At 48.0% G+C, this 27,239-nt stretch overlaps 1 protein-coding gene and 1 long non-coding RNA gene across 2 annotated transcripts in view; one reads left to right on the top strand and one right to left on the bottom strand.

Annotated features, from left to right (window-relative positions):
* LOC139023237 (uncharacterized) overlaps window positions 1–20,558 on the bottom strand; it is a 28,795-nt gene extending 8,237 nt beyond the window's left edge. The window contains exon 1 of the long non-coding RNA XR_011474384.1: window positions 20,477–20,558. This is a non-coding gene — a long non-coding RNA (uncharacterized lncRNA). The remainder of the gene's footprint in view (window positions 1–20,476) is intronic.
* On the top strand, window positions 1,124–5,680 carry LOC111954629 (zinc finger protein 770-like). The gene is made up of 2 exons (XM_023974497.2): window positions 1,124–1,271; window positions 1,760–5,680. The coding sequence occupies exon 2, from the start codon at window positions 1,893–1,895 to the stop codon at window positions 5,121–5,123; it is 3,231 nt and encodes a 1,076-aa protein (XP_023830265.1). The 5' UTR covers window positions 1,124–1,271; window positions 1,760–1,892; the 3' UTR covers window positions 5,124–5,680.
* Window positions 20,559–27,239: the final 6,681 nt, after the last annotated feature.

The raw sequence follows: 27,239 nt of genomic DNA, 5'->3' as shown, positions 1-27,239 counted from the left end.
AAAACCGAATTTAGCTTCTAACGTCATTGCAAGTTACTACGATATTCCTTCTTAATTGGCTTGATAAAGTTACGGAAAAAGGGTATATTGTATAATTTGTGTTACGTTTTTTTTGTTTATTGCCTAATTAGTATGCCTTTTGTGCGGGTTTTGAGTGGTCAATGGAAATGCTCTTGACCTGGCAACCCTGGCTGTCGCAAAACAGGACACCGATAGAGATTCTGCTCGTGAAGTTAAATTGCGGGCGAAATTTCAAAACGATTTGGAGCACAGTTGAAAATGTTACGCGCTGACTATACAATGGACTAATTAGAAAAATAAAAGCAGTACTTTTCAATGAATTAAATATAAGAGGTGTGCAGTGAGAGCGTGAGAAGAGGGTGAAATGTGTGTGTCTCACGGCCAATGCGTGAGAGTTGGCAGCTCTGACCCATTGTCACTGTGAATTTTCAGGAGTAAATCAGATTAGGCTACTGAATATTTTATTGTGCTGCCTCTGTAACAGTATAACTTTAGTACGTCCCCTCGCCCCGACCTCGGGCGCGAACCAGGGACCCTCTGCACACATCAACAACTGACACCCACGAAGCGTCGTTACCCATCGCTCCACAAAAGCCGCGGCCCTTGCAGAGCAAGGGGAAACCCTGCTTAAGTCTCAGAGCAAGTGACGTAACTGATTGAAATGCTAGTAGCGCGTACCCGCTAACTAGCTAGCCATTTCACATCCGTTACACCTCAACAGAAAAAACTCGACTTCGGGACAGCCGCTATCTGTCTTTCTGAGTTAAAACTGTCCTTTATGAGAGATGTGATCGAGAGTGTTTAAAGCCTTCCTGTTAGGTTGTTTTTCTTTTGTTTATATTGTATTCGATTATATTTTATTATATTATATGAAATAGTTGTTAATTTCATCGAATAAAATATTGTGTTACTTTTGTCATTTGTAAAATAAAAATGTCTACCATCAAATCGAACCCATAGCCTACCACAATTATTGCATACAATCGGATTAATCAGATAATCTGATCACATTTAAATGTTCAAAGAATTGCATTCTGCAGTAGCTAAAACGACCAGGAACAAATAATGGCGAAGACGTTTCCGCCCGTGCACTAATCATGGACGGTAGTTAAAGGCTTGTTTTGGGGAAGGTGGAAGTGTTAGCTCATATAGCAAGCTAATTCTTTGTTTAGTAAAAATAATAATGGTATTTATTACTTAATTATTAGTTCGTGAGACGTGATTTAGCAATTTATAAAGGTTGCCATATGGTGAGTTGGCAGAAATGAGTCGAATCAATGAATTGTGTTTCATACATGTTTTAGTAGCTAGCTTAGCTAACGTTAGCTGTTTCAAAAGCAGCCAACCTCCCATGTTGGGATTCACTAAGAGCAGGTTCTGACTAGAGGGAGTACAGCTACGACCGGAAATTACTTTTCCGTAGCAGGTTAGTATAATTTACTCAGCAGGTTAGGATAATTAACGTGGCAGGTTAGGAGACTTAGGTTAACGTTAGGAAAAGGCTTGTGTTAGCTAAAATGTTCTCCTAACCTGCAACTAAAAGTCACTTCCGGTCGTAGCTGTATCGAAGTGGGATGTTTTTAGGGAATCTCGTCTCACATGGCTAGCGAAAGTTTAAAATTGTATTCTGTTCGATATAATTTATTGCATATAAGGTAGCCCGTGTTGGCAATTTAGTTTACAAATACTATAATATTTTACAATATTTGTAAATGACTAAATGATTTGTTCACTACAGATGTTGTCCTCCCATATTGGCAGCTGGGCTGTGCCACAGAGGAACTAGAATGATGACATCCTAAGAGTGGAAATAATACTATATTGTTAGTGGACACAATGCTAGCCAGGCACCATGGAACACAGGAGGCCTTATGGAGAAGACGCCACAAAGCAAGAATTATCAGTGTGTCACATGCTTGAAATGCTTTCCTGCTCCATCCAAACTACAGAGACACATCCTTTCGCATACAGGACAAAGACCATTTGTGTGTCACCTCTGTGAAAAGGCATTTAGGCAACTAGCACACCTGAAACTCCATATTAACACACACCTTTATCCAAAACATATTGAACGGAAGAGCAATGTAAAGTCTAGCTTGCATCCAAGTGGATATGAAAATGCCCCTCCTATAAAGATAAATAACTCAAATGCATGTTTGCAGACAGGCTCCTTGGACACATTTGGTGCAGAGGGCACATTGGAGGTGGGCATCAGTCCAACTGCACCTGTCGACAGAGTTGAGGAGAAATCTCTCTGTTCCTCTCACTGCACCGCTGAACTCAATCCCCTACACTCCGCGGTCGAGAGGTTTGAGAAGCAGCACACAAAAGACGAGCCAATGACGAACCACGATGACTGGAGTGAACCTGAGAAACAGACACTGCATGAGGATAGATCCTCCAGAGATGAAACAGTGGCCAAACAAACAAAAATAATTGAGAATTCAAACTCTCATAAATGCCCTGAGTGCTTTAAGTGCTTCAGCGCCCCGTCCAAATTAAAGAGGCACTGCCTGATTCACACAGGCCAGAAACCATTTCAGTGCTACCTATGCCGGCGTGTTTTTAGGCAGCTGGCCCATCTAAAGGTACACTACAGCATTCACCCTGGGGTCACCAAGTCGCGGAACTCACTACCACGGCAAAGTCTCAAATCTATTTCCCAACCCCAGCGGTCAAAAACCTGGCCAAGGAACTATCCATGTAACATGTGTGGAAGGAGATTTAAACAGAAGAGACATTTGATAGTCCACCAACAAACTCATAACGTTTCAGAGACTGCTGTGCACCCTCGTAAGTTAAATAAATTAAGTAAGGCCTACCTTCCCCCTCAAACTAATTGTGCTTCCAAAGTATATTTCCTAAACTCTGAAAGTTCTATAACGTACAACATAGAGCTGAATGGTAAGAGACAACTAGATGTAGTTGAAGGTTTATGCAACTTATCAGAAATATTGCATGACGGTGCAAAACATGCATCACAAGATCACATTGATCTCACTCGCTCCTCAGACAACAGAAACAAGTCGCCTGTGTCTAATCGCACAGACCACACACATACAAGCACACGTAAGGTAAGGGAAAATCAGTGCATGATATGCCTGAAGAAGTTTGACTATCCCTCCAAACTCTCCCGACATCTATTGGTCCACATGGGCATTAAGCCTTTCGGATGCACCGTCTGTAGTAAGTCCTTCAGACAGCTCTGCCATCTACAGACTCACATGAAGGCCCACTACATAAAAAGTGACAATGTTTCGAAAAGAGTAGAAGATACCCCCGACCAACCAGGGGATATTATATTAAAGAACAAGCCTGTTTCTGCAGTGAAGAGAAATCAAAGTGAACATTTAGACCAAGTTTCTCAACCTCGGGAAGCCAGCAGAGGCCTCAATGAAGTTGATTGTTTCCTCAGCCAGGATGTTTTACCTGTCAGACCTACCTTCAGTCATTGCTCCACTGACAGTCTCTCCAACTATGGTGCTCAACAACCTGCATGGAACCCCAGTGAGAAGCTGCTACCTGGATTGGACACTGACACAGACAGGAAGTCTTCAGCAGAGCCAGTATCTCTCAGACAAGAACATAAGACAGACTACAAGAAGACCAGTGATGTATTTGACAGCACACCGACACACCATTCACTAATAGGCAAATCTAAACTAAGGAGTTGCATCTTACAAAAGAAACCCGCAATCCATGGCAGAGGGCGCTATTGTTGCCCGGTTTGTTCAAAGCGCTTTGACGCTCCATCCAAGCTACAGCGGCATTCCCTGGTTCACACAGGACAAAGGTCCTATCAGTGCACCACTTGTCCGAAAACGTTTAGACAAAAAGCTCATCTGAAGGTGCACCAGTCTGTTCATGAACAAGGGAAAGAGGCTAAACCCTCTTTTAGTCATAATGAAGACAGGCAGACCAAGTCTTTATCAAGACTGAAAAGGACCCCATGTTCAAATAGAAAGGACGTAGTCTTCCGTAATAGAAGTGAAAATACTTTATTGAGTGGCAGTGATCTCTCTGCTGTCCCTCTAGCTCAGTTCAACTGCCCCCCAACAAACGACGTCGACAGCCAAACACTGCTTTCTGTTGCACCTAGGAAATCAGGGGTGTACCAGTGCATGGCCTGTCTGAAGAAGTTTGACTATCCTTCTAAACTCTCCCGACATCTATTAGTCCACATGGGCATCAAGCCTTTCAGATGTACCGTCTGTAGTAAGTCCTTCAGACAACTCTGCCATCTACAGTCTCACGCGAAGGTCCACTATAATAAGGCCACACTGCATGGGGATGAACAACAGAGGAACATCAACTTGGCTCAACTGGACAATATTCCCCTAGAGGATGGGACTGTTTCAGAGGGACACATCTTTGCAGCAGGTCTTCATCAAGATGAACCAGGCCCAAGTCAAAGTTTTGGAAATTACGAACTAAATAGTAATTACAGACAAAATGGTCATGGTGGTGAATCATACAATCACTTCAGTTTAACAGAAAGCGCAAACCAATCAACAGAAATCAACAGAAAGCATGAACCAACCCCAACCCCTGAACAGCCAGAAGACGTGAAAAGCATGAAGTCCGAGAATAACTGGAATATTGCTGAGGAGAAACATGTGGAAAAGTTTCCCTCGCATGAATATTATGGGCAGCAAAACCACCCCCAGCTTCCTAACTGGTTATTAAGCCCTTATCCATATCACCAAGAAACTAACCAACACGTTCCTTATCTGGAGGATAGACCTAATTCACAATATGGTGCTAAAGAGGAGGACGGGTTAGAGGGTGGCCTTAGGTCAGAGTTTAATGTTCCATATAAGTCAGAACCTCCCAACGACCTTCACGTCTGCGCAGGCTGTAGTCAGTGTTTTACCACCAAGAGGAAACTGAATCATCACAGGTGTTCTCCGAGACATTTAGAGAAAGAGAGACAGGCGAGCTCGTATCAGTGCGCCATCTGCTTCAAAAGCTTCGAGGCTCCCTCGAAATTGAAAAGACACTATGTTATCCACACAGGCCAGAGGCCATTTCAGTGTACAGTGTGTGGAAAGGCTTTCACCCAGGCGGGCCATTTGAAGACACACCTGCAAATCCACAGGTAAAAGACTTGGGACCGTCATCTACTGTTTAAGGACTAATAACAGATCTCCACACACTCATATGTTACTTTGACTACTTGTTTGACATGCTCCTCTACTCTCCAACATCAGCTTTTTGGATTGCAGAATATGTCCATCCTGATGAAAAAGTCAATATTTTTTATGTTTCTTTTTGTGCCTTCTATTATAGATGGCGTTATATGGTTTACTGAGTTTGTACTAATGTAATTATGTGTGGTGTATTAGTTGATGCTAACAATCTGCCTATCGTATCGCATACTGGTATTCACAGTGGCTTCAGAAAGTATTCATAACCCTTGGCTTATTACAAACTTTGTTGATACAGCCTGAATTCAACATTGATTAAATATATAATTTTTTTCTGAACCCGTGTGAGTCAGGCCGTAACACAACTAAATGTGGGAAAAAGTCAAGGGGTGTGAATACTTTCTGAAGGCACTGTATTTGTAAATAACTTATTAATATGTAAGTACAACAGCAGTCAGTTCTTCTGTTTCACACACGTGAAGTATACACTAATAAAAATGTCTTCAATGCAATACTCTGGCTGGCCATATCATTATGTTGCTATTTGGTTATAGCTGGAAAATATTTAATTTGGCACTGAGGCTAGGCATTGTTTATTCTCAGATGACAGGATCGATGCCATCTGATAACACTTACTCAGCGGGTCATTTCATTATGGTTTCGCAGTACCACTTCTTCACACAAGATGGCATCATGTCTCTGTTTTGGTTAGTTGAGATGCACTTTGAGGAGGAGAAGCGTCTGATTAACTTGTAATGTGGAGACGTGTCAGTGTGAAATAAACTAGTTTCAACATGGTACATGAAATACTGAGTTAGGTTTTAACGTGAATTATTGCTGTTTTTTGATCACTTGTAGGATTATCAGTTAGAATGCCATTTTCTGTTTGACGTTGTCGATTAAACATCTTACTTATTTATAAATGTGTACTCATTGGAAGGTTTTGAACTGTCTTTAAACCTGATGTAAAGGTTACCTTTAACTGGGTGTCCATGTTGTGACAAGATAAAAACGCTTTTTGACCTGTTAGGGATTTGTGGAGTATGGATTAAAGGGATTATTTTTCTCTTAAAACCATTCAAGATTCAAGCGGTTTCTTTAAGAATTTCACAAGATTTTATGTTATGTGAAGTATATACAGTATTATATTGTATGCAGTTCTACTGTATATGCTAATGAATAATAGCAGTTTTGTCCAAGCTTGTTGGAGCAGTTCATTGGTGTAGATACATCCATATTGCTTGTGGGTGAGTTGTTTGCACTCCCTGCCATCACGCTATGGGGATGTGGGAAGGGATTGGGAGAGGGGTTAATGTAGGTCATTATGGGTATCTAAATAAAAATCTCCCTAAATGAAACATTTTGGTCTTTACTGAGGCACCCGAAAGTAAAATTCCAATTAAAGTAATGGAGGTCAGATATTTTTGGAGGTCCCTGTCCACATCAAAATATCTCAAAATACCTCAATATAGGCGCAATTGACCAACGGCAAAAAAACACAGAGGATGCTACGCTGAACCATGGACTTTACCCTCACACAATTGTTTTTTTGTTTCTGAAACACACAGTTGTACATTAAATGCATCTTCCTACTACTCAGAATGTCATCAGAGTCCTCAGAACCTCGTTTTAGAGGTCATGTTGTGATTACAGCGCTGTGGAATAATCTCTGACATGCCTCTGGTGTATGGCGACATGGGATCTAATCCTAGCAGTAATAGCCCCTCTTGGATTAGATAGCCTTATAGTAGACCGAGAGCATCAACCCTATGGAGAGACCTGTTAGGATTGGATAGATAATCGTGATTTATATCACTTTTACAGTGCTATTCATTACATAAAGAACCTAAAAGCGCTGTAAATCAACAACAACAAAAAAGCTATACATTTTTTAAATTTTATTCATTATGCTAATCATCAAGAGTAGATGGACGGTCAAGAGACTGTTCACGGTGGATCTTTATGGAGAGAAAGGGTTTACTAAGTGGAGAGCAGTAAGGATAGATTTACACTGACTGTACAAAACATTAAGAGCATGTGCTCTTAGGTCAGCAGGTAGCCTAGTGGTTAGAGTGTTGGGCCAGTAACCAGAAGGTTGCTGGATCGAATCTCCGAGCTGATAAGGTCAAAATCTGTCTTTCTGAGCAAGGCAATTAACCCACTGTTCCCTGGGTGCCAAAGACATAGACGTCGATTAAGGCAGCTCCCCGAACCTCTCTGATTCAGAGGGGTTGGGTTAAATGCGGAAGACACATTTCAGTGTGTCTAAAACTAACTAGGTATCCCTCTTTCCGTGACAGACTGACCAGGTAAATCCAAGTGAAAGCTATGATCCCTTGTTAATGTCACTTGTTCAATTGACTTCAATTGAATCCAAGATGGCGTAGCAGTCGGACGTGTGTTGTCTTGTCCCGTGTAAATAGTCTTCGTATTTTTCGTATACATTTCGTATATATTTTAATTTCACTTTCCATCTAGGAACTGAATATACATTCCTACATTCCGCCTCACCCAATGTGGTACGGACCTGCTATTTTTTATACTTTAGAACCGTAACCCCAATCAGAAGCTAGCCAGATAACTAGCTACTAGCTAGTAGTCAGTTAGCCACTGCTGCGGTCTTCACCCTCAACTCGGACACAGCCAGCTTCAATACCGGGCCAATACCTGCCAGTCTGCAAGCGCGATATCAACCCAGAGCATATAGCGACTGCTTTTTCTCTACCACATCACCGGATTCCTGACGCAAGCTCTGGACAATTACACCGTATCATCACAGCTAGCTAGCTGCAACCGAGTGGCTACTACTGGCTAACACCTCTGTCCCGAAGCAAGCACCAGTTAGCCTTGAGCTAGCCTCGAGCTAGGCCCATCTGCCGGCTAGCCGAAGAGGTCTACCAGCGAATTCTTGGGCTACAATACCTCTTTTGCCAATTGGACTGGACCTTTTTTTGCCGACACAGAGCCCTGCCAATCCATCACAACTGGTCTAAATCAGCTACAAGCTAATTTAGCCATTTTTAGCCATTTTTTTTTTTGCCGCTGCTAGTAGCTTTTACCTTCCGCACAGACACCAGCCCTGTTATTAGCCTGGATATTACTCACCAATTTACCAGCATCGGACTGTCTCTCGACAACAACGCCGGATTCCTGCCGTAATCCCTGAGCCACTACTTCTGATCCTCACAGCTAGCTTGCAGCTAGCGCAGCTACGCCACTGCCACGAAGCTAGCACCAGTTAGCAAACACCAATTCTACAATTCACAACCTCTCTTTCGCCATCCGGTTGAACATCAAACCCAGACACTTATATACAGAAAATCCTCATCATGACCTCCTCACTCCGCAAACACTCTCAGCTTCGATGCACGAGCAGAACCAGTCGCCTCCGACACACTACTGTATAAGCGACTCGTGTAATCCTATCGTACTTATCCTCTACGGCACTGAGTCTCCTCTCTCTATCTCCTGTCACTCTGTGCAATCGTCGTCCACCTCGCCTCCTCTCAGGTAATACCGACTCCTCGAATCATCTGCACATATTACACCACTGCTGTAAGCATGTCTTTGACTATGACCGAGTTTATTATTTCTACTGTCTGTCTTCTGGCAATATTCACGTTCCTTGAGTGTCGTTTATGTTTCATACCTTGTGTATCTCATCAGTGTTTCTGTTCCTCAGCCTGTTGCGTTTCCCAAGTCTCGCTTTTCTCGTCCTGCATTCTAACGGTCTTAGATTCTGATGCTCGTTAGTCCTAAGTCCTGACCTCCTTAGCCCCGTCTCTAGCCTTCCTCAGCTCATCCTTAGCGTCTCCTGTATCCGTGAGCTCTGGCCATCTGCTTTGATACGTATTGCCTAGCTGCTCACTCTTTATGATATTATGGACCCCCTGCTTGCTAGTCTACCTGTACCGTTGTGCTCTTCCCCTGCTGTAGCAATCCTATCTCCAAAATCAATACACCTTCTCACTACAGTTCCACAACTTACTTTGTTACTTTAGCACTAATTCCTTGATAAGATGTCTCTACTCAAAGAGTGAGTTCTATCATATTTAGCCTTTCTATTGACTTTATATCCAAGCTACTAAATACATTCATCTAATTGTCCCTTCGCGATTAACCCCATTTGAGTTATTGCCTAACAATAAGAAAATTGTGTCATAATGGAGCCCTTGATAACTTCTCAACCTTAACATCAACTCTCTCCCCTACTCTAGATACCTCCTATCATAGGCCTCGAAACACATCCGCCTCAACGACCAACCTGACTAGACTGTGAAAAAGCTGATCACTGCACCCCATATGAGACTCTCAGCATTCCAGAAATGGCACCCACCTCTCAGTTGACCCATCATCACTCAGTGGCCGTCTGGCAGCAATTGCCTAAAATCGCTTTTGACTCGCCACGCCACACAAAGTTCTATCGCCACATCTGATACTGCATCTGATAACATGCCTCCAGAATACTTATTCTACCAAAACCATACAGAGCCTGTTCTTCAATCTTCCATAAAACCTCTATGCTTGGTGGCTGAATCTTAATACACGCTCCCATACTTCTCGTTATAACGGACCCCATGTCTTAAGAGAACCTTAGCCCACTGCTGCATACAGTCCTACTAGCTCCTTCTCGTTCTCACCCGCGGTTATTGAGAAACCGGGCAACCCAGTCCTAACTGTCATGTCCCACGAAACACGTCATAAATTGTTGAAACTTCTATGATCGAAAAACTGCCCTCAGTTTCATGGTCCACAACATACAAACCTCCTACCCTCTCGAAGTTATCAAGTAATACCTCATCCGCCTTAAAGCACGATCCTCTCCCAACCTGTACATGATGTTGTCTCTGCCCGTGCGTCCGGGAGAATCCGCGCTTAGATAAGAGGCCACCCTAGAGAAAGTTCTGAAGTGTCCTGTTACCCAAACGTATAAAACCTCCGTCTAAGATAAGTAGACTGCCAAAGGGGGAGAAGTCCATGTTGCAATTTCTAACTGAGAGATAGCCTGAAAAGTTCTGTCAGTATTTCAGGTCTATGGCCTCAAACAAAGTTCGAACTCTAATTTAAAGAATTACATCTCTCCAGAAATAAGTCTCTCACTGTTGCCGCCTGCTACCGACCCCCCTCAGCTCCTCAGCATAGTGCCCTGGACACCATCTGTGAATTGATCGCCTCCCCATCTAGCTCAGAGAGTTTCTGTTAGTGACCTAAACTGGATATGCTTAACACCCCGGCAGTCCTACAATCCAAGCTTGATGCCCCAATCTCACACAAATCATCAAGAACCCACCAGTACAACCCTATAATCCGTAAACATGGGCACCCTAATAGACATTATCCTGACCAACCTGCCTCCAAATACACCTCTGCTGTCTCAATCAAGATTCAGCGATCACTGCCTCATTGCTGTATCCGCACGGTCCGCGGTCAACACCACCCTCATCACTGTCAAACGCTCCCTAAAACACTTCTGCCGAGCAAGCCTTTCTAATCGACCTGGCCCGGGTACCCTGGAAGGATATTGACCTCATTCCCGTCAGTTGAGAGATGCTGGTCATTCTTTAAATGTTACTTCCTACCATATTAGACAAGCATGCTCTCGTTCAAAAAATGCAGAACAAGAACAGATATGCCTTGGTTCACTCCAGACACTGACTGCCGCTCGACCAGCACAAAAAACATCCTGTGGCGAACTGCAATAGCATCGAAGACCCCGCGATATGCAACTGTTCAGGGAAGTCAGGAACCAATACACGCAGTCAGTCAGGAAAGCAAAGGCCAACTTTTCAAGCAAAAATTTGCATCCTGTAGCTCTAACTCCAAAAATTCGGGATACTGTAAAGTCCATGGAGAACAAGAGCACCCCTCCCAGCTGCCCACTGCACTGAGGCTAGTAACACGGTCACCACCGATAAATCCGTGATAATCGAAAGACTTCAACAAGCATTTCTCAAGATGGCTGGCCATGCCTTCCTCCTGGCGACTCCAACCTTGGCAACACGCCCGCGCCCCCGGCTACTCTCCATCTGCTTCTCCCAGCTTTCTCCTTTACCCAAATCCAATAGCAGATGTTCTGAAAAGAGCTGGAAACCTGGACCCATAACAAATCAGCTGGGCTTGACAACTGGACCCCCTATTTGACTAATACTGATCGCCCACATTGTCGCACCCCTATTTTACCGCCTGTTCAACCTCTTCTCTTCGTATCATATCTAGAATCCCCAAGGATTGAAAAGCTGCCGCGGTCATCCCCTCTTCAAAAGGGAGAGACACCTCGGACCCAAACTGTTACCGACCTATATTCCATCCTGCCCTGCCTATCTAAGGTTGAAAGCCAAGTCAACAAACAGATCACTGACCATCTACGAATCCCACCGTACCTTCTCCGCTGTGCAATCCGGTTTCGACGAGCCGGTCACGGGTGCACCTCACCACGCTCAAGTACTAAACGATATCATAACCGGCCATCGATAAAAGAACATACTGTGCAGTCTTCATCGACCTGGCCAAGGCTTCGACTCTGTCAATCACCAATAATCTTATCGGCAGATTCAGTAGCCTCGGTTTTCTAATGACTGCCTTGGCCCTGGTTCACCAACTACTTTCGAACAGGAGGTGTCAATGTGTCTAAGGAGAGGGCATGTTTGTACCTCCTCTGCAGTCTCTCTCATGGGTTGCTCACTACGATGGTTCAATTCGTCGACGCCTGACTGTACTCTGTATCATCAATGATGTTTGCTCTTCTGCGGGCGATTTCCCTGATACTCACCCCCCTACTACGCAGCGCATCACCATTCATAGGACTTTATATAACTTCCGTCCACTGTCCTTGTGTTGGTAAGGGGGGGGCACTGGAGGGTGGGGGGGGTGGTCCGGAGAAGGTACAGCGGAGAGGAGGGGAGGGGGGGGGGGGGGGTGGGGGGCAGGGGTGATGGAGGGGGGGAGGGGGACTGTTTGCGAGGGTCGAGAGGGTACGGAAGCGAGGGAGACACTGAGTGGGGTCGGGGGGAGGGGGGGGGGGTGTGGTAGAGGTAGGAGTTTTGCGGCAAAGTGCGAGGTAGGTGGGTCGGTAGGGAGGAGGTGTAGGGGCGGTGCGTATAGGGTGGAGGGTGGAGGGCGGGGAGGAAGGACGGAGTTGAGGGTAGGGGCGACGGGGCGGGGGGGGGGGCGCGGGTTGATGGGGGCTGGATGGGAGGTGGGGTGTGGGCGGGCCCCTTTCGCCGCTGAACGGGCGGGCTGCATGGTCATCGGGTGGGTAGCTCTAAAGGGGTATGCGGGAGGGAGCTCGGCAAGGTGCGTGGGTGCCGATGTTGGCCCAGAGTTCCACGGGTTGTGTAGATTGAGGGGGGGTGCCTTTGGTGGTGGGGAGGCCTGTCGTGGGTGGGAGCATGGGAGACGGGAAGGTGGTGTGAGAAAGGCGCAGCGAGTGTTCAGTTGCTTGACAGCACGTGAGGAGTACCGGGGCTGCCTGGGGCCGTATGGGGACGATACTCGTGTTTCGAGGGGAAGTGCGCACGGTAGGGAGAGGTATTTTTGTCTTTCCCAATTGCACCGCTGGAGATGGGCACAGCGGTGACCGAATCCGAGTTTCGTCAGGAAGGGAGGGATATTTGAGATCCTTCCGCTGCCCAGAGTGTGGAGTTTTGTTTTTAAAGTGCAACCTGGTAAGTGTAAAGGGCGAGGTAGGCAATTGGGGAAGCGAAGGGGTGGGCTGCGAGGTGCAGAGCTGGCGACGGGGGGGGGGGGGGCGTGGGCAAAGGGGGTGGAAGCCAGGTGGGGGGCTGGGGGAGGGGAGCTACGGGAGCAACACAGATGTACACGGATGAGTTAGAAAGGACGAATAAAAAGGGGGAGGCGGAGATGAGAGGCAGGTGTGAGGGAAGAAGAAGGAGGAGAGAGGGGGCGTGAGGGTGAGGTGGGGGAGTCAGAGGTGTGGTGCAAAGAGATATAGGTGCGCGGAAGGGGAAGTCAGGGAGTAATTTGAGGAAGGGTTTAGCAGATGAGGCAAGCGGGGAGTGATAGGAGATGGCAGTCAGGATGATCATGTGCATGGAAAGACGGTGTGCGGGAAGGAGGAGTGGCTAGGGGGCAGAAGGGATTAGGGGAGGTAGAAGTGAAAGGAGGGGGCTGGGAGGGGTATGGGGGGGTGAGGTGAGGGGTAGGTAATTGGGGTGGGGGTAGGGGTAGAGGATGGGGCTAGGGTGGGGGACAGCTGGTGGGCGACGTCGGTTGGGTGCTCGGATAGCAAGTTTAATTGTGAGAGAGGTTGAGGGAGGAAGTCGCGAGGAGCTGCAGAGATTTGGGGGCGAATTGTGCCTGTTGCGCAGCAGGCAGCAAGGGAACTGAAGGGAAAGGGCTGCCGGAGATGGGGAGTTTTGGGCTAGGGTGGGGTGATTCATGAGAGAGGGAGCGCTGCTGGACGGCGTGGTGGGGCGGGGGGGGGTGGTAGCCATTCCAGGAACAGGAGTACGCAGGCTTGACGCTTAGCGAGGCTGGTAGGAGTGCCTGGAGGGGGCCATGGTGGTGCTGACAGGCCCGGATGCGGGGAGGCGAGGGCTAGGGGCATACGCGCGTATGGGGTTCTGATGTAGGTCCGTGATAAAGAAAGACGATGGCGGCCGGGTAAAGACGTCCGAGTCCCTGGGTTGCCTGAGTGGGGAGGGTGGTGTGGTGAGTGGGAGGTGCGGTCCGAGGGGGGCGGGGGTGCAGGTGGTGGTGAAGGAGGTGTGTCGTGGGTGAGGGGAGCGTGGCCGGGAGTGAAAGGTGCAGTTGTGTGGAATATTGTGAGGGGAGTGGTGGGAGAGATGTGGGAGGGGGGGGGGGGGGGGGGGGGGTGAGGGGGGGGGGGGGTGGGGGGGGGGGGGGGGGGGGGGGGGGGGGGGGGGTGTGGGGGGGGGGGGGGTGGGGGGGGGGGGGGGGGGGGGGGTGGTAGGGGGGGTGGGGTGAGGGGGGGGGGGGGGGGGAGGAAGGGGAATGAGGGGGGGGGGGGGGGGGGGGGGGGGGAGGGATGGGAGGGAGGGGGGAGGGGTGGGGGGGGGGGGGGGGAGGGGGGGGACGGGGGGGGGGTGGTGGTGGTAGGTGCTGGGAAGGAGGGGGTTGCGAGGTGCTGGCCAGCACCTAGGGTGACTTCAGGTAGAGTCGCACAGAGGGCGTAAAGGGGTCGGGAAGCGGGCGGGTGCCGAGGGGGGGGGTGGGGGTGATGGCGAGGGTCGGGGCGGGGGCGGGTGGGCCAGCCGAGGGGGGCGGAGACCGGTTGAGAGAGGGCGGGAGGTGGCATTGTGGGTGGAGCGTGGATGGGGGCGGGTTGGAAAGAGCGGTTGGAAGCCGGCCGGAGGAGTGTGTTGGGGTAGGTGGGGCATTGAACTCGGTGTGAGGTGAGGAGGGGGAAGGGCAGCCAGTTCAGAAGGAGAAGGGGGCGCGGGGGATAGACCGGCTCAGCCGGACAAGGGTGGTTCGGGGGAGGTGTAGGTAGGAATGTGGTCGTGGGGGGGGGGGGGAGGGGGGGGGGTGGGGGGGGTGCGTGGGGGGGGGGGGGTGGGGGTTGCGGTAGAGGGGTGGGAGTCAGGGGAATGGCGGCGCCGGGCGAGAGAGCGGAGACGGAGTCAATGGGGTGGGGGTAGTAGCGGAGAAGAAAGGGGGGAGAGGGAGTCCCGTTGGGGGGAGAGTTAGGCGGCTGGTGGTCCGGGCAGGGGTGGGTGGAGGGGGGGGGGGGGGCGGGGAGGGAGGTGGTGGGGGGGGCGGTGGGGTGGGTTTGGGGGGGGGGGGGAGGGTTGGGGGGGAGCGGGGGTGGGGGGGGGGGGGGGGGGGGGTGGGGGGTGGGGGTGGGGGGGGGGGGGGGGAGGGGGGGGTGGGGGGGGGGGGGGGGGGGGGGGGGGGGGGTGGGGGGGGGGTGGGGGGGGGGACACTGTGCATCTAACCTCCAAACGAGCTTCAATGCCATACACACTCCTTCCGTGGCCCCAACTGCTCTAAACGCTAGTAAAACCAAATGCATGCTTTTCAACCGTTCGCTGCCTGCACCCGCACGCCCGACTAGCATCACCACCCTGGACGGTTCCGACCTGAATATGTACATCTATAATACCTAGGTGTCTGGCTAGACTGCAAACTCTCCTTCCAGACTCATATCAAACATCTCCAATCCAAAATCAAATCAAGAATCGGCTTTCTATTCCGCAACAAAGCCCCTTCACTCACGCCGCCAAACTTACCCTAGTAAAACTGACTATCCTACCGATCCTCGACTTCGGCGATGTCATCTACAAAATAGCTTCCAATACTCTACTCAGCAAACTGGATGCAGTTTATCACAGTGCATTCGTTTTGTTACTAAAGCACCTTATACGACCCACCACTGCGACCTGTATGCCCTAGTCGGCTGGCCCTCGCTACATGTTCGTCTCAGACCCACTGGCTCCAGTCATCTACAAGGCTATGCTAGGTAAAGTGCCGCCTTATCTCAGTTCACTGGTCACGATGGCTACACCCACCCGCACACGCGCTCCAGCAGGTGATTCTCACTGATCATCCCTAAAGCCAAAACCTCATTTGGACGCCTTTCCTTCCAGTTCTCTGCTGCCTGCGACTGAACGAATTGCAAAAATCTCTGAAGTTGGAGACTTTTATCTCCCTCCAACACTTTAAAAATCTGCTATCCGAGCACTACCGATCGCTGCAGCTGACATAGTCCATCTGTAAACTACCCACCCAATTACCTACCTCACCCCCCATACTGCTTATATTTATTTACTTTTCTGCTCTTTTGCACACCAGTATCTCTTCTTGCACATGATCATCTGATGATTTATCACTCCAGTGTTAATCTGCCAAATTGTAATTATTCGATTTATTGCCTACCTCATGCCTTTTGCACACATTGTATATAGATTCTCTTTTTTTTCTACCATGTTATGACTTGTTATTGTTTACTCCATGTGAACTCTGTGTTGTCTGTTCACACTGCTCATATGCTATCTGGCCAGGTCGCAGTTGCAAATGAGAACTTGTTCTCAACTAGCCTACCTGGTTAAATAAAGGTGAAATAAAAAATAAAATAAAAATCAGTGGAGGGAACGGATTAAATAATCATTTTTGAGAAATGGATTAGGTATGTGTGCCATTCAGAGGGTGAATGGCAAAGACAAAAAATATTCTAAGTGCATTTGAAAAGGGTATGGTAGTAGGTGCCAGGCGCACCGGTTTGAGTGTGTCAAGAACTGCAACGCTGCTGGGTTTTTCAAATTCAACCGCTTCCCCATGTGTATCAAGAAAGGTCCACCACCCAAAGGACATCCATCCAATTACACAACTGTGGGAAATATTGGAGCCAACATGGACCAGCATCCCTGTGGAACGCTTTCGATACCTTGTAGAGTCTATGCCCCGATGAATTGAGGCTGTTCAGGTCGAAACGGGGTGCAACTCAATAGTAGGATGGTGTTCCTAATGTTTTGTGCACTCAGTATAGCTACGTAGTTCTAGATTGAGTTTGTGCATCTCTTTCACATACAGACCATGTACAGTCGGTCTACTGTTGTATTGATGACAAACAGTACATCCCATCTCATGCATCCCTCCATTTGGCTGTATGTCTGACACCTCAGTGCCCTAAAAGCCTTTTAAAGTCCTCCATGTTTACACAGTCACCAGTTCATGTCTGACAGAGGAGGGAGGGAGGAGTACCAACCAACCATCTCTCAGGTTCTCCCATCCTGTTCCTGTCAGCCATTAGTCTAGCAGCGCTGCATGAAGCTGCAAGACGGTTCTAAAATAACTTCAGGCAGATGGGACTGTGGGACTTATGTATTTATTATGAGCTGGGAAAATGTATCACTCTGACAGCATCGCGATAGGCTGGCAAGCGCTCTGTGGCAGAGCTCTGCTACCCAACCCGAGCCCAAAGGGCCCCGACATTATGAATCGGGTTTGAATCAATAACTAGGGTACGGGCAGGGCTCGGGTATCACTATATTGATAACTATCATTTTGAAACAGCCATTTGCTCGTGCTCTGCTGTGCAGTCAAACTATAGCTTAGTTTAAAGTGCCACTTCTACAGTTTTACCTGACACTGCATGCACACACTTAGTAACTCTAACCCCCTCTTTAAAATGACTGATTCACACTAGTTCTTTAAAGTGCCTCTCTGACACACACGTGCATGCATACAGAGACACATACACACAGCAGAGACTATTTAAAAGTTCCTCTCAGCATAATTGTCACGGAGGCATGGTTCTTCTGTCTGCATATTTAATGTGCTGAGATTACAGAGAGGGCCGTGAGCACTAAGCTTCACATTGCTTCTTCGCGGGTTAACAAAAAAGGGATAAACCTTTAAGATTCAGCCACCCACAGAGGTTTTGACATCATCGGCGCTGTTTATACTCCAATGTCGTTTCAGACTTGCTGAGCAATGCACTTTGTCTGAGCCCACAGAGTATAGCCCTGCATGGGCATGAATTTTGCTACCAGCTCTCACAGTCTCACGTCAGAATTAGACATGAATCCATGTTTCTCAAATGTCAAATTTCGAAGTGTTTAAGGTTAAGTTCAGGCCATAACTCCAATTTCTTAATGTTAGGCATTAACTCCAAATGGTTATGGTAAGGGTTAAGGTTTGGATAGATTTAAGACAAAAATAAAAAATAAACTTTCTATCTATCAGGAATCAATGTAAGACCCAAGTGCAGACTGTGTGAAGGATCAATGTTTATTGTAACCACAGGGGGAGGCAAACGACAGGTCACAGCAGGCAGGGGTCGATAATCTAGAGCAGAGGCCAAGGTACAGGATGGCAGGCAGGCTCAGGGTCAGAGACAGGCAGTGGTCAGGCAGGCGGGTACAGGGTCAGGACAGGCAAAGGTCAAAAACCAGGAGGACGAGAAAAAGAGAGACTAGGGAAAACCAGGAGCTGAGACAAAACGCTGGTAGGCTTGAACAAACAAGACGAATTAGCAACAGACAGACAGAAAACACAGGTATAAATACACAGGGGATAATTGTGAAGATGGGCGATACCTGGAGAGGGGTGGAGACAAGCACAAGGACAGGTGAAACAGATCAGGGCGTGACACTATCGCTGGATTCAAACTTGCAACCGCTGTACACTTCTGGCTCGACGTGATGGTTCGTCGGAGGGCATAGCAGGATTTCTTATAAGTGTCTGGGTTTGTGTCCCGCTCCAAACCTGAAGCTCCCTGTTTCCCCAGCAGGAAAGACCAGGAAAAAGTGTTGGCTTAAGGTACAATTTCCTATTCCTTCCAAGGTCATATTTAGATTTAGAGTTACTGACATGAATAGAAGCATATACAGGCAATCAATCAATACAATTAACTTTACATTAAAGATACCCAGACTAAAACACCAAAAAGCAAACAATGCAGATATAGAAGCACAGTGGCTAGGAAAAACTCCCTAGAAAGGCAGAAACCTAGGAAGAAACCTAAAGAGGAGCCAGGCTCCAAGGGGTGGCCAGTCCTCTTCTGGCTGTGCTGGTGGAAATTATAAAAGAGTACAGCCATTTCGGCTAGATCATTCTTCAAGATGTTTAAATGATCATAGATGACCAGCAGGGTCAAATAATAATTACAGTGGTTATAGAGTGTGCAATACTTCAGCACCTCAGGAGTAAACACCTGTTGATTTTCCTAGCCAAGCATTTAGAGGTTGATACAGCAGGTCCGGTAGAGAGAGAGAGGGTAAAACAGCAGGTCCGGTAGAGAGAGAGAGGGGGGGGGGGGGGGGGGGGGTAAAACAGCAGGTCCGGGCAAGGTAGCACGCCAGTGAGGTCAGGGTTCCGTAACTGCAGAGACTGGATCAGCAGCACGACCAGGTGGACTGGGGACAGGGGTTGATCTGGCCAGGTATTCCTGAGGCATGGTCCTAGGTCAGGTCCTGCATCCTTTATTCAACGTGAGTGTAGACTAACTCCAGAGGTTTTGTAACTTCGCATGATTAAACCTACCTGTCAATCCAGATCTGAATTTTTTATATCGTTTTTACTGTACGCTGTTGATGATAATTGTTACCAAAGCTAATCATGAATGTCCTACTACAAGGTTGACAACTTCTGAGTCACAATAACACAGAGACACGCACACACACTACAGATTGCAAGTGCAAATACAATGAGCAACTGGAAAAATGAAGTCTGCGTGGATGCCCCATACACACACACACACACACACACACACACACAACACACACACAACACACACACACACACACACACACACACACACACACACACACACACACACACACACACACACACACACACAACACCACACAGACACACACACACACACAACACAACAACACACCACACCACACAACGACACACACACACACACACAATTTAGGTTAGTGAGTAGTCAAGGCTTTGTCATTAAAATAATATTGTGTCTATCTTTCATATCTATCAACCAGGCACGGCGGGTAACAGGTAACCGTGCCACCACCGAGCTGTTCCAGGCCTGAAGTGGCACGCTGGAACTTCCAGAGGCTTGTGGACCTGAAGCAGTGTGATGTGGTCCAGGTAATTATCACACAAGCGTATATACACAAACACACACACACACTCACTCAATCACTTAAATTGTGCCTCTCTCCTGTAGATCTGATACCCCTATCAACTCAACCACAGCCCTCACAGCTGCTGTCGTCTGCCTCCTGCACCTGCTACACTGACCACGACAGGTGATACAGGTAATTATCACACACATGTATACTCTCCCTCCTTTGAGGCTCTATTCAATCAGGTCTGCTTTAGTCGACGTCTGCATAACGGTTGTTTTGGCGGTGTCAGAGGTGGGTCTGTGTTAGAGCTGTTCACATGCGGCTCCTGGCATTATACCTTAAGCGGACATTGCCATTAGCTGCACGGAGTCGCATTAACGGAAATCCCATGCAGCCTTGTTTAAAAGTTGAAACACTGGAATGTGAGATGTAATCTACACCTTGATTATAATGATAGAAACCCTCATTATTTAGGTGAATGATCTTTCAATTTGAGCGTCATTATTTGTATATAGCCTACACTTTCTCATACTTAACTTCTAACGGGAGTGGGGCGAATGTGGCTTCATGACAATGATCAAGAGCAGCTGTTGACCGATTTGACAGCTCCTCTGCTGTGGTATTTCATGTACCGGCGGCACCAGTTCCTGCTACACTGACCTGTGAGAGAAGGAACTTTTAAGGATTCCCAGATGGATAGAGGCAATTCAGAATTATATTACATACACAAGCACTCACTCACACCAACAGACGTGCACACACAAACATGTTGTTGAGCTGTCTACTTACTGTGACTTTGTGCATCTCTCTTTCAGATCTGCCATGCTCTCCACCACTGCCCCTGACAGCCTCACCCAGAAGTGCATGCCTGTCAAGACTGACAAAGCAGAGATGGGTGGCTGACAAGGAAAAATAAAACAACATGCACACACTCTCTCTCTCTCTTTCTCTCTCTCTCTCGCTCTCTGTCACACACACACATTATCCCCAATATAAATAAATGGTAATTACTTGTTTATTTTATGCATGCTCCATTTTATTATAGGATTGGAGATATCTAGGGCTACATATCCATTATAAATATCTACATAATTACTCTATTACTCTAAATATCTATCAAATCATAGTGTGATTGATAATATTGTAATACGGTATTGCTTAACGTGTACAGTTTGAGGAAATTATGTGTGAATTTTTCCTGAGTTTAAAAACATGCCCCCATCTCACTCTCTCTCTTTCGCACGCACGCACGCACGCACGCACGCACACACACACACACACTAGACCCAATGTAAATAAATGATAATAAATTTGTTTATTTTATGTATGCTCCATTTTATTTGAAGATTGTGTGCAATAAAGTACATTCACATTTAAAGCCAAGTCTTTGTTTTATTGGATATTTCTCTGATTAAAATGTGTGACCAAAAGGAAGTCGGCAGACCTGTAACCCTCTGGGAGTGTGTGCAGTTTTTGTCATCTGGAGCTGAAACAGGGCCCCAACAGCCTTCACATACAGTATGTACAGGGTTCCCAGGAGTGGAAGGCAAAAACGCATTTTTTTTATGTATCAAGGCCGTTCCCTGGCTACCCATCCACATTGATTCGGCCAAACTGATGTTTGTTCTCCACAATGAATGTATGTAGCGATCGATAGAGCAGCAGAATTACATTCAGGGTGAGTGGTCAGGGAACCAAGGCCAAAGAATGGAGAGAGAGATGACCTGGAGGGAGTTCCAGACCTCAGCTTTTTATGAAGCCGAAAAGCAGAGATGGGTGGCTGACAAGGAAAAAATAAAACACAACATGCACACACTCTCCTTCTCTCTCGCTCTATATTGATATATATATATATATATTGATATATATATATTGTACCTTTATTTAACTAGGCAAGTCAGTTAAGAACAAATTGTTATTTACAATGATATAAGGAAATCAGTCAATTGAAATAAATTAATTAGGCACTAATCTATGGATTTGACATGACTGGAAATACAGATATGCATCTGTTGGTCACAGATACCTTTAAATAAAAGTAGGGGTGTGAATCATAAAACCAGTCAGTGTCTGGTGTGACCAACATTTGCCAATGACACACTCTTTCCCTTAGAGTTGATCAGGCTGTTGATTGTGGCCTGTGGAAGGTTTCCCCACGCCTCTTCAATGGCTGCGTGAAGTTGCTGGATATTGGCAGGAACTGGAACATTGTAGCACACATCAATCCAGAGCATCCCAAACATGCTCAGTTGGTGACATGTCTAGTGATTATGCAGGCCATGGAAGAACTGGGAAATGTTCAGCTTCCAGGAATTCTATACAGATCCTTTTGACATGGGGCTGTGCATTATAATGCTGAAACATGAGGTGATGGTGACGGATTAGTGGCACGACAATGGGTCTCAAGATCTCATCACGGTATCTCTGTGCATTCAAATTGCCATCAATAAAATGCAATTGTGTTCATTGTCCGTAGCTTATGCCTGCCCATACCATAACCCCACCGCCAACATGGGGCACTCTGTTCCCTACATTTACATCAGCAAACCGCTCACCCACACGACGGCGGGATTCATCCGTGAAAAGGCCATCGAAGGTGAGCATTTGCCCACTGAAGTCGGTTACGACGCCGAACTGCAGTCAGATCAAGACCCTGGTGAGGATGACGAGCACGCAGACGAGCTTCCCTGAGATGGTTTCTGTTTGAGCAGAAATTCTTTGTTTGTGCACACCCACAGTTTCATCAGCTGTCTGGGTGACTGGTCTCAGATGATCCAGCAGGTGAAAAAGCTGGATGTGGATGTCCTGGGCTGGCGTGGTTATAAGGGGTCTGCGATTATGAGGCCGGTTGAAAGTACTGCCAAATTCTCAAAAATGACATTGGAGGCGGCTTATTGTAGAGAAATTAACATTAAATTCTCTGGAAACAGCTCTGGTGGACATTCCTGCATTCAGCATACCAATTGCAGGCTCCCTCAAAACTTGAGACATCTGTGGCATTGTGTCGTGTGACAAAACTGCACATTTTAGAGTGGCCTTTCAATCTCCCCAGCACAAGGTGCATCTGTGTAATAATCATGCTGTTTAATCAGCTTCTTGATATGCCACACCTGTCAGGTGGATGGATTATCTTGGCAAAGGAGAAATGCTCACTAACAGGGATGTAAACAAATTTGTGTGTATGGAACATTTTAGGGGTCTTTTAGTTCAGCTCATGAAACATAAGACCAACACCTTACATGTTGCGTTTATATTTTTGTGCAGTGTATTTGACGAGGTTGAAGGACTTCTGACACCATTTTATGATCTTAGTCAGATACTGTATGTCATTGAAATGTGTGCACGTGTTTCAGTGACAGCTACCCAATGTATTGTTGTGAGAAACATAATTGTCTGTGTGAAACATATCCTCTACCTACTCGATGTGTCTCTAACGAAGACTCCTTGTAGTTGTGCCAATGGACACCCAAGCATTGTATAGCCTGTAAGAACCGTTCTCCTACGTCAACCAATCAGCGTCTGACCCATCCTGACTAACCTTGTCACCATGCCAAGTCCATGAACCTTAAGCCAAATAATGGATGAAGTTTCACACCCAGACATTCTAACATCAGGGCCTGTGGCTGGACCTCTCTCCTTCTCAAGGCCTGCCTGTGAGCCCCACGGCGGAGCTCCAGCGAGGGGCCTCTATTGTGTATTTGTTTAGGAGGTATTAGTAGCAGAGTAAGTGTGTGCTGGTGAGGGAGACTTCATCCCCAGGACCTGGATGAGAATGAGATGCATTTCTAAGGGGTATTTTGAAAGGACCGGGGACTGGGGGCCCATGAGCTTGGTCTTGGGGGTATTTTGTTTCAAGGCCACTAGACCACAGGAATTGTTACAGATAACTGTATAAATGTTCCGGTAAAGAAGTGCTGACTCATGTCAACACGAATACAATAGTCAAGGACGATTGCAAAACGTATCTCCCTGTATGAACGTTTCTTAAATAACGCGATGACATGTCTTCTGTCAAAATGATTTCATCTCAGGTTTGGTTTGCGTTTAAACACGCACTCCTGCTATTTTTTTTTGTGTGACTTTTCCTGTTGAAAAACAATATCCCAAGTATAAATACAGAAATGTACACACACTTAAGAGGGTAAAAAAATATATGTTTTTCAAGAGTTGGCTATTCAAGTTGGTCTGATGGGTTTACTCTGATGTCATCGGGCCTCCCCCCTTGCTTGAGGAACAATAGAGGACAAAAGAGGAATGCCCACCCCCCAACTTGTGCCATTCCATGTCATACCTAGACCACATATTGAGATGTGCCTTTTGTTAAGTAAAGTGCATCTTTAAAGAGACCTGCAATGCCTAGCCATAAATGATATGCGTTGCGTAAGAGCTAGGTGAAACAATCACTGCTCAATATAGTGTGTGCAATCACTTCCCTACACACCTCCCTTCCCAACACCCTCCCCCCTTTGTCTGTCAGAAGGACTCCGCATGTCCAAGTTGGGAATTGCCCTCCACTTTGCAGTCTTTGGCAGATGGCTTACCAAACTAGGCATGTCCGGTGTCAGAGCCCCTGTTCTGGTGAATCACTCCTACCGCCTGGCTGCCTGCACAGGGTCTAGCGTCTGTCGGTAGAGGGGGTCCATAACCCCCCATGTCCTCCTGTCCCTGTCACTCTATTAGACCCTGCAGCAGCTGCCCCAGAGGAGTACCCCCACCAACACCTCCCCCACAGCAGCCACACACACAAAGACAGAGAGAGACAGACACCACCACCACTCTGATCCTCAGCCACAGTTGAGAGCAGCGGGACACTGAAGGAAGCAAACAACAGGAAGACAGGTGATCATTGCTAGCGTCTGTGCTAGTGTCTGTTTATTTCCACACAAACACAATCAAGAACCCCCACATAGGCCTATAAAGGACCACACACTTTGGTTTGACCATGCGCTTGCAAAGGTCCACAAACAGAGACGCAGTCAGAGTTGCACAAATAATTCAGGTCCTCTTTGAAATAACCTGTGGGCCAGTGAAGACTAGAAGTTATCGCCACAGAGGCCCTGCAGCAGCGGTCCTCAGACCCCCTCCAGTCTAGCATTCACCAGCTCCACAACCTCCGCCTGGTTACTGGCAGCAGCCCAACGCCTGCACCTTATAAATAAATGATCTGGGTTCACAAAAGGACTGATCTACATTTAAAAAAAAGTATGGTCCACAGATCTAATTGAATACCACAGGATCGACCAACCGTATACTGTGTACCAGGCAGTGCAGCAGCCTCAAACGGCTTGGGTGCCACGGTTGCCGGTACAGCCACCAGCCAGTTCAGCCGCCACGCAGACTCCAACATGTCCATGTCCACCAGCTCCACAGAAGGTTCCTCAGCCAGTGCCATCCCCAGCTCCTCAGTACACAAGATCGCCATCAGGACTCCAGCAATCCAGCCAACAATGCAGCACCCTGAGCTCTAGCCAACCGTGCCGCCCCCGGCGCACCGGTCCACCCAGCAGACGCCTAAGTTGGAGACAGTGCTGACCCCAGCAACGATGCCACGACGGGCATCACTTCCCAACCAGTCCTCAACAGCTCCCGTTGCCAGCCTTCGAGCCAGCAGTTGCCAGAACTGCACCCAGCCATGACGCCCAAACCGACGACAGAGGTGCAGCCAGACCAGTGACTGCCAGCGTTTGAGCCTGCCCCACAATGGCTACCGAGGCCCAAGTCGTTCCAGCAGCCTGCAGAGCTCCACTCCACACCCCAGCCGGTGCCAACTCAAGCAGCACCTGAGTCAGTCGAGCCGTTGCCAGTGCTGCAGCCTAATCAACCTGCAGGACCAGATCCGCAGCTGCTGGTACCCGAGCCAGCACCTTAAAGACACTCCAGCAGACTCTTGCTAGTGTCTCTGCTGGACCAGCCATCCCCAGACTCAACTCCAGTGCTGGTCCCTACACTATCCTCTGCTCTCGCAGACCTGCTTGGCCTGTATCTGACATCGAAGCTGACTCTACAGTCGGAGTCGCAGGTGGCGTCCAATCCAGCACCTAAGCCCTCACTATCTCTCCTGGACCTGCCAGCATCAGAGCGGACTGCAGTTCTGGTCCCAATGTCCACTGCAGTCCTGGAAGACCAGTCCAGCACTGACCTGGGCCCATCGCCAGACCCAATCCTAGGTCAAATGTCCGGCCCTGTCCTGGACCAACCAGCTGACTCAGCTCCAGTCTTGGGTCCGCCTCCCACTCCTGTTCTGGGCCCAACACCATTGCCAGATTCAGTGCCAGCCTTGGATCCACCGCCCGGACCAGATTTGGGTCTGCATCTGGACCTGGCTGACCATGCAGGCTCCATGGGAGAGCCACCACCTAACCAGCGCTCACTACCTGTTCCAGCCGAGGACGCCAGGCCTGCCCCTGTGGGATTGCCTCCTCCATCAACTTGGACACCTCCAGCAGCACAGGCATGGACCCCCATGACTCCTGCTGGACAGACCAGCCTCACAGACACTGTGAGCACCTGGTCCCTCACTGCCAGCTCCATCCACGCCACTGAACGGGTGGTTGACATGAGGCGGCGGAACTTCCGCCTCCTTTGGTGCCCTACAACCACCACTGGACTTCACAGGGCGGCTACAGAGGACACACCAAGCCGCGTCCTCACAAGAGGGTTTTAGGTAAAAATGTACTTCGTACATTTTGGGTCGGCTGTTGAAAACCCTCACTCAAACCCTCTCTCTGGCCCTGGGACACAGAGACACAAACTCTCCAGCCCAGCAGAGGCTACCATTCCCCGGCTTCACACCTCTGGCCCTTGGAAACTCCGTTGCTAGGGGCAACTCTCTCCTGACTTGTGTCATGTGACCTGGTCAGCCAATTAATGGCCTAGCCTGGGAGCAGCAGAACCCCACTCTGCCGCTCAAATCTTCAGTTGTTTCCAGGAGGAGGGCAGGTTGAGACAACCTCTGTACACTCCTGCCTCCACATCAACTCACATTTGAACATTTCCACGTGGACAATCATTCTTCTGGACTCCCTGACTTTAGTGCCTTTGATCATAAACCACTATCACTATTCACCCCCCTCAGTCGTCTCCCTGTTTGCTGGGCGTGTGCCTGTCTTGAGTGTGGCAATAAACGTGTGTTCTGTACACCTGTCTCTTAATGGTCATTTCTGTCCTCTTACCGGGACACTGGGACAGTTGCACCGATATCTAAACCCGCATCTCTATCGGAGTCCACCACCAGTAGGTGGTGCTCTTTTTCAGTTATTTTTCTCATATTACCTCAATCGTGAAAGATCATTCTTCAGGAGGAAATGCACCCGTTATGTGTTTATAAGGCTTGAGGAGTGTGTCTCAGTAAAATAAAGGTAAGGAGAGAGCGAGAGCGAGAGCGAGAGCGAGAGCGAGAGCGAGAGCGAGAGCGAGAGCGAGAGCGAGAGCGAGAGAGATAGCTTCACCTAGTTGTGTCCTGCTAGGAGCAAACCAAACCTATGTATGCAGACCATAGGAGGCTGCTGAGGGGAGAATGGCTCATTATAATGGCTGGAATGGAGTGTGAATG

The sequence above is a fragment of the Salvelinus sp. IW2-2015 genome, linkage group LG28 (genome assembly GCF_002910315.2).
Source record: "Salvelinus sp. IW2-2015 linkage group LG28, ASM291031v2, whole genome shotgun sequence".
Lineage (NCBI taxonomy): Eukaryota > Metazoa > Chordata > Actinopteri > Salmoniformes > Salmonidae > Salvelinus > Salvelinus sp. IW2-2015.
The sequence above is the reverse complement of the archived record's forward strand: the minus strand, read 5'-3'. Positions and strand labels throughout refer to the sequence as shown.

Bases quoted from the DNA above. Each gene is read 5' to 3' on its own strand.
- LOC111954629 (XM_023974497.2), top strand. From the start codon at position 1,893: ATGGAGAAGACGCCACAAAGCAAGAATTATCAGTGTGTCACATGCTTG.